This window comes from Ostrea edulis, chromosome 1 (assembly GCF_947568905.1).
Source record: "Ostrea edulis chromosome 1, xbOstEdul1.1, whole genome shotgun sequence".
Classification (NCBI taxonomy): domain Eukaryota; kingdom Metazoa; phylum Mollusca; class Bivalvia; order Ostreida; family Ostreidae; genus Ostrea; species Ostrea edulis.
In genome coordinates, this window is record NC_079164.1 from 68,971,123 (window position 1) to 68,979,238 (window position 8,116).

The 8,116-nt window shown below is 34.5% G+C and overlaps 1 protein-coding gene across 1 annotated transcript; it reads left to right on the forward strand.

The window, feature by feature from the left end:
* The first annotated feature begins 3,940 nt into the window (after window positions 1-3,940).
* Window positions 3,941-6,538, forward strand: LOC125683898 (neuropilin and tolloid-like protein 1). The gene is made up of 4 exons (XM_056158261.1): window positions 3,941-5,071; window positions 5,214-5,357; window positions 5,686-5,912; window positions 6,183-6,538. The coding sequence occupies exons 1-4, from the start codon at window positions 4,816-4,818 to the stop codon at window positions 6,282-6,284; spliced, it is 729 nt and encodes a 242-aa protein (XP_056014236.1). The 5' UTR covers window positions 3,941-4,815; the 3' UTR covers window positions 6,285-6,538.
* Window positions 6,539-8,116: the final 1,578 nt, after the last annotated feature.

An 8,116-nucleotide genomic window follows, 5' to 3' on the forward strand; every position in this document is an offset into this window, starting at 1 on the left:
GCACAGTGTTCCAAGAACTGTCGCATACAATAGCGATTTCCGGCAATTTTCCCCCAGGAATAAATATATATACAATGTCTGTATGAATTAGAGAAGACTGTCAAATTTTTTTTTCTCAGGATGGTTTGCAGTAACAGAACACACTATCTTGGATTATTATTCCTTCTTAATGCAGTTTTGCTTACCTTGCTCATGAACTTTCACCATATAATGAAACATCTCGCACATGCTACATATTTATACACAAATACACGTAACCTGCGTTGGTGCTCCCCTATGAAGGTTAGTAAACTTATGAATGAATCAAACAACACACGAACAATGGAGGCACCTTACTACATCTGATAAAAATGAAGGAGACATTGTTTTGGTTATGATAAAATACAAGCCCCGGCAAGACCACACATAGAGTACAGATTGTCGTCTGAGAGTCACCATGAGGGCAGTCTGACGCTGGTGTAACACTATCCACCTGTTTAAAGGTGAACGGCACCTTTCGTATTCTTTTAAGTTCCTCGTGTTTTGTTTTTTTCGTAATGTAATATCACCCCCGCCGAAGGACAGTGGGAGGGAAACGTCTGGTGCAAGTCTCTCTCTCTCTCTCTCTCTCTCTCTCTCTCTCTCTCTCTCTCCTAAGGAGAGGATAGAAGGGTAGAACTACATTATTAAATTAGGTATCGTATGTAACATTCCTGTCATTCTCATATTCTATTACATGTAGATTCAAACAAAATAGGAAGTTTTACATGTTGATATATATTGAGGTTAGTTTTTAATATAAGCTTTCTTTCTTAAAATGTTAATTCATATATCATCATAATTTACGTTATTATCATTCAGATACGCATCCAATTAGTATGACAGTATATATATTTTGGCTAGCTAATTAATGATAAGGTACACGAGTATTGAAATTTTCAAATTCTCAACAATTATCTCTAAATTTCCACAGGTTTCTACTAAAAATTCTTATTCGTATAATTTCATATTATCAACAGAGGATTCAAGGTTATTTACTAGATGACAGGGGGTAAAGGGACTGCGCACTGCGATATTGAGAGTTGGAAATTTAATCAAAACTGTCTTTCACAATTTAAAGTTGGCGTTTAAATTAGCTGTCATTTTGTCACCAAAAATTGAATTCAATGAAATTTGCTTTATATTATATATTTCAGAAATAACACCAGTATTTTAATTATCTTAATTATTTCAAACACTTTCTTGACTTCAAAGTAGATACATGATAATGATTGTGTAATTTTGGTGATTAAATAATTATTGTCTTGCAAACTAAAATCGGTTATATAAAATAGTTTTATTAGGTTTATCTTGTTTTCGAACAAAATAAATGTTTTTATCAGTCATTAATATAATTATATATATTCCAATGTCATTGAAAGATTTGGAGAAAAAATGGCCACCATCACTTTCACAGCTAATGCCCTTCTAAGTGCAAAGATTTGTTGATTTCACCACTAAGGCTTTACTGAGACAGTGACCTCATCACTGAACATCTCATCTGATCACTTGACCTTTCTTCATACACAAGATACGCAGTCTGCAATGCAGAGAAAAGACACAACTTTGCCACGCCCCCTAACCCATACATGCCATTACACACACACACACACACACACACACACAACCGGGAGGATTTTCAGAAAATCGAACGTTCACGAATGATGAAATACAAATGTATAGTGCGAATGTAAATTGTAAAATCACTCGACAGAACAAACAGGGTATCAACGTATTCGTATAACAAAATTTAATCTGTTTTGATAATCATGTACATTTGATACATTTCTTCTACATTGAAGTAGTTTCATTTGACATAGATGGGCCAGTAATAGAAAAGGTTGAAACTCATATGCATTTAGGATTAAATTTCCAACAGGATCGTAATTGGAGAACACACATACTAAATATTCATGCGAAAGCATGCAGTAGATTGAATATATTAAGAATGTTGAAACATACACTTAAAAGGGATTCATTGATAAAAATTTACTTTGCTTTTGTACGACCTGTACTCGAATATTCGGATATTGTTTGGGATCAGAAAGAGATGCCAAATTACTGGAAGATGTTCAAATTGCAGCTGCAAGAATAATAAGTGGTTTAAGAATAAATTCATCAAGATCAATACTGTATGATGAACTTGGGTGGGATTCTCTAGCAACTAGAAGAAAAATACACAATCTTTTATTATTTTATGAAATAGTTTATGGATTACATGTAACATCCCAATATTTACAAGACTTACTGCAACCATGTTTCCCACCTCATAATTCTTACCCCCTAAGAAATCAGTTTAATTTTCCATTGGCTAAATCTGCCTCATATGTGAATAGTTTTATTCCTTCAACTATAAAACTAATGAATGACTTATCTCTTGAAATTAGAAGTCTTCCAACAGTAACAGCATTTAAGACAACATTTAAAAAACGTTATTGCCGAAAACCTAGGACATATCATAATTAAGGGACTCGAAAAGCAAATATACTTCACTGTCAACTGCTAAATAATGCTAGCAATTTACATGTTGATCTATTTAATCATTTTCTGAGGGAAAATCAAATATGTGATCTATGTGGAAATATTTCTGAAACTGTATTTCACTTCTACATGAATTGTACAAAACACAATTTACAAAGACGGAAACTAATTCAAAGTTTTAGTCATTTGCAATTGCCATTACAGTTATCCATTGAACTTATTTTGAATGGAGATAACAATCTTACATTCAATCAAAATATTGCAATATTTGAAATTGTGCATGAATTTATTCTGTCTACAAAGAGATTTGTGAAACCAATTTCATTTTATTGTCATAGAACTCATATCTAATTTTCTTTCTTTTCATGTTTCCATTTTGTTTTTCCTATTTTGTATCTAATTTAGGGGGTGTTAAGTTCCCCATCTTTGGTGGGCCATATAATTGTGGATATTAAATGTATGTTGATTGTGATGTTTCATCATGTATATCTTGTTTAGTATTGGTTGTATTTACCATTGCATATTATCTGTCATTTACATTAATAAATGACATTTTTCACATCAAGATTTTGTCATTCAGACCCACCAAACTAGCACACACTGTGTTGACAAAAAAAAAACTATTTATTGATTCCATACAATGATAGAATTGATTACAAGCTGCCATGCCATAAATTACCTATGTTATTGCAATGTTCAAATCAGTATATCCCTTCTGTAATACTGTATTTATATATTCTAATGTTTGTATGACCTTGTACCTTCTACGGAGAGGACTTATATAGGCAGTGCCTGCTGTCTAATCCTATTGTGAATTTTCATAATAAAATACTGTTTAAATTCAAATCACATTAAAGTAGTAGTTTATTCAAGCAGAGCTAAGGAAAACCAAATGATAAATATCTCCAGAAGTTTCTATACGTAAAAAGAATTGAACAGTTTTAAAATGAATTTCTCCCCATTTCAAGCATAATTCAAATTGTGAAACAAAACATTTCATCCATATATTTTTTTCTTATCGTATTCTCTTGTATGTATCATACATTGTATAATTATGGATGATAATTACCTCAAGCTTTCTATCTTACGATAGCCTCTAATCACTGTGTCCCAATTGTTAAATTGGGTAGGTGGAACTGCATATACAGAAGAGATACAATAGTTTCTGTAAATGCAACCAAACTGGCATCTTTGATAGCCAAGGGTTTTCAGTTCACCCGCTCCCCACAAACGTTTGTGGGGAGCGGGCTGGATCGAAAACTCTTGATGCCAAAATGGGGATCAATATCATTATATATCCTTAAATGAAATTGGCTAGGAAATATTGATACTGTTTAAGCTTTATGATGCTTTTATATTCTATAATTTAATGTCATCTGCTAGTATTCTGATTTTTAGGAAACGAGAGAGAGAGAGAGAGAGAGAGAGAGAGAGAGAGAGAGATTAAACAAGCAAAGTTGTACAACTCGAGTCCATTAGAAATAATAACTATTTTTGCGCAATTGGAACTTGTAAAAAGTTGTACTATCATTTGCCTCCAGGGCAAACGTTACTCAAACATTACAAAAACTTCGCTTAATAGTATTTTCCTTAGGGTGTCATTGACACAATTTTGCGTAATCGTACATAGGACTGAAATTTTGATATAGTTGCTCATCATGATCATCGTGTTAAAAGTGTCTGACGAATAACATGTAACAATTTAAAATGATTACAAATATGTAGTACCTCTCATCTTTAGGATTCCATTCACATACTGATTGATACAAAAATGAATAAGGCATTAGTGTAGCTCCCTGCATTACGCATCTATCAATTCTAAATTGGTTAGTCATATAATGATTATATATAAGAACACATGTAAACATCCTCAGTAAAATTTCGACATCTGAAGGTATAAGATACAAAACAAACTTTCAAGCTTTCAGATCAGTTTCGATGGAATAGACTAATATTGCAATTCGTTTGACTGTACTGCATTTAAAGATATTTTTTAAAATTTTGAAAGATAGTGCTCTGAACAGTATGGATGCTGTGTCCAATAAAGTGTTGTGTTTTGTGAAAGCTTTAGTAGTGCTATGTTTAATCAGCTTTACATCCACAAACGCTATTCCAGAATGTAAGTATCATGATTGTTAGTATTTAAGCTTGGGAAAACTAAGTAATACTTTAAATTTATTGTAAAATTTCAAACACCTGTAAAATTGTCACGGTGTGCATATAGGAGAAATTTTCAGTAACGTTTTTATAAATAAGATGTTTTAAGCTGTAAACTTCGAATATATTTTTCACCTGTGCTTCACTGATTTAGATTACATGGAAGAAAGATGCAATGTGAACAATATTGTAAATCTGGCCACTGAATCTCACGAGTCGGTCCGGCTTCGTCTGACTAGAAATCCGGCTTACACTAGGAACATCAACTGTATCATGATTGTCCAGCCTCCGCCGGGCAAAAAACTGATTGTCCGGTTCAACGAAATCGACATCCAGCAGTTACAAAGTGGACAGTGTGTAGATGCACTGATCGCCATAGACGGCCAAGATCAAGTGTCGGCTAGACTTCTTCAAGGTAATTGCTTTTAGTCGCTTTATATTGATTAAAGAAAAACCCTTTATCATTTGTATATCACTGTAGTCCAGCATTCGCAATGATAAAATACACGTAACGCTCTGAAGAGAATTATGGGTTTTCCCTATGTATATACATGTAGGTACACCTCAACAAATCTGCGGCCAGTCCAGACCTGCCCAGGCCTTTGTGACACAACAGGGACCCCTCCTCCTCAGATTTACCAGTGGACAAACCAATGTAGCAAGGAGGGGCTTCGATCTCCTCATAACTGCGTATAAAGATGGTAAGAAATATTAACATATTTTCAAATCGAGGGGTGGGGACAGAAGTGACGCTGAAATACAAACACGCGTGCTCAAACACATCGTACATGTACCTGTTTAGCTTTGTTACATGCAAGCCAAATACTTAGGTGACGGAGAAAGGAAAAACTTTATATTCGATATAAATGCCATTTATATTTTTCAATATCAATATCGTGTATTGTTTTAATTTCCTATCATACTACACATACACAAAAATATTAAACTTATTTTCTTTAAAAACAAAACAAATAAAAAAATCAATAAAAAGTATATCATTGTATTCTAAAATATTTCCGTTTAATCTAGGTCCCTGTGCATCCAATGAATATACTTGCCACAATCAACGATGTATCAATGAGAACCTACGCTGTTCAGGACTGGACCATTGTGGTGACGGCACGAAGCCCTGTCCGCTGACCGCCGAGGCTATAGCAGGAATCGCCGTGGGCGGAGCCCTTCTTCTGATCATTATCATTGCCCTTATTGTTTTCTGCGTGTGTAGACACAAAAGGAAGACGAATTTTAGCGAGAAGGTTGTTGCTCGTTATTAGAATATGAATTTGTAACGAGTATAATGGCTACCTCAGATTTCATATTAGTTTTGTTTTAAACCTGTCTCCGATGCCGTTGCAAGATCTCGCTTACAGAAATGTAAATGTCTTGAAATAAAAACCTCGTGATTTGATTTCATGGTTTCATGTATGGCTTGATATTGTTTATAAGTTTATAAATAACTTACTATTCATGTGACGGGTTGATGAAGTTTCCTCTGGAATAATACACATATATTCCATTGCATTTAGGCGCATGCTCACGACAACCGACGGAATGGCTACGAACCAACAGTTGTGCACGGGGAATCAATCAAAATTAACGGAAATGGTGTCAGGGGCGTGGTCTATTAATCAACCAATAACTCTAGCAGTGAAGACAGTGACTTCAGATTTATCTTATTTGTTTTGTACTGTGATATACTGACAATTTTTAACATGTTTTTTTTTTTTTATATTGAACATGGACTGATTTTCAAAATGTGTTTAGTCTCCCATTCGTTGTCTCTGTTTATTTGTCAATGTGATTTATTATGACCCAAATGAAAACTGGAATATGTTTTTGTACTTTCTTAAATTGTATCTGCAATAAATTTTAAAACTCCACATCAACACGTTATGTTATGTTATGTTGAGGATTGTAACCGTGGTATAAACTGTACATTTAAATCTATCAGCTGACTGATGTTGGGTATGTTATTTATTGACACCACACCGTTCACTCTTGATAGAAATCATAACATGCGACACATGTAGTTCAATAAAGCGCCGTGACTCGGTCACATTGTGTACCGGTGTTACCACCCCAAGGTATGTTAATTAGGTCATTGAAAATATTTCCAATAGCGTATTGGTGTCTCAGATGAACAATATATATACTTAAAGGGATGTCACTATCCCCACCAATGGCATGTAACAGATCTTCTGAAATCTTTTCCGTTGGTAAATTCATCATTGGATTTCAATGAAAGGGGGGGGGGGGGGGGGGCTTGAATCTAAACTTCATTTACATGTAACGTAGTCACATTTCCGTTTGATTTTGAACACGCATTGTTGTAATTTTTAAAATGTGCTGGGTGGGTGTAAGTACAAATATTACAACATACGACAGTGACACATTCATTCATTATAAATCTATCCTTACGAAATGCATCGATCTTACTTGTAAACACGATATATCTTAGTCGATATGGTGATGGAAAAGCACAAGCCAATCCTTAAAATGATAAATGGCTAAATGTACGTGAATGTTGATAAATCATATTAATGTAACAAAATCGCATTACAATTAAGGCATGTTGTAAGGATTGGCATTATATTTATTTTTAACAAGCATTCGTTAAGAACAAATTAAACGATGAAGGTAAAATTGTTTAAATATCGAAAAAAAAAGTTCCCAAGCCTGCCATCGATGTACAAGATATTTAGCCCTTTTCGCCAAAATACACCCCCTCCAAAAAAAAGGCGGCGAAACGTCGTATTTCTTTGTCTACATCTTTTCGTTTTTATACGCAATAAACCTACTGTGGAGAAACCCCCCAGAACTGTCGATTTTTATGGGAAAATGTCTATAAAGCCTTCATTTAGGCACAGTACCACGCTCATTGTGATACACGTGATTGTAGACTTAGTCAATAGTGTATGGTGGTTAAGATAATAGAGAATTTAACAGCAAAACAAATAGCGGATTTCACTTTATGTATAAATTATGAATTTTTATGGTCAATGAGAATGAAAGTTGATTTCTTGAACAATTGATTTTAAAAAGTTGCTGAATTACTTTTTTACGAACACATGGATTCTCTGGGAGCCGTATCCTCTATAGGTTTGTTTCCAGTTCGTAGTAAGATACGGGTATCTGATTTTTCCATACCACCGTCCAGCATTAAATCTCAGGTAATCATTTTCTTCATCATACATCACTCCGATCGTCAAAGACCCCCCACGCCTTGTCACACACCACGCCCTTGCTATTGCAATAATGTCACCCCAAGGATTTAGTGCATCCCCGTATCTACCCAAGCCAGAGTGTTCCACGGAGCTAAACGTTATCACCGCGTCAAATTTTCCAAGTGTCTTATTGAGATACTTCCTCCTAAAATCTTTAGGTGTGTAAGCTTTTATTTGCGGATGCAGTGACTTAATTTCTCCATACTCCAATGTAACAACTTCCTTTGCTCCAGCCT

What these genes read in the sequence shown, in the direction of transcription:
- LOC125683898 (XM_056158261.1), top strand. Translation starts at nt 4,816, where the DNA reads ATGGAAGAAAGATGCAATGTGAACAATATTGTAAATCTGGCCACTGAA. An exon ending in GTCGGCTAGACTTCTTCAAG is followed by an intron (nt 5,072 to 5,213) that starts GTAATTGCTTTT and finishes ATATACATGTAG; the next exon opens with GTACACCTCAACAAATCTGC. An exon ending in AGACGAATTTTAGCGAGAAG is followed by an intron (nt 5,913 to 6,182) that starts GTTGTTGCTCGT and finishes CATTGCATTTAG; the next exon opens with GCGCATGCTCACGACAACCG.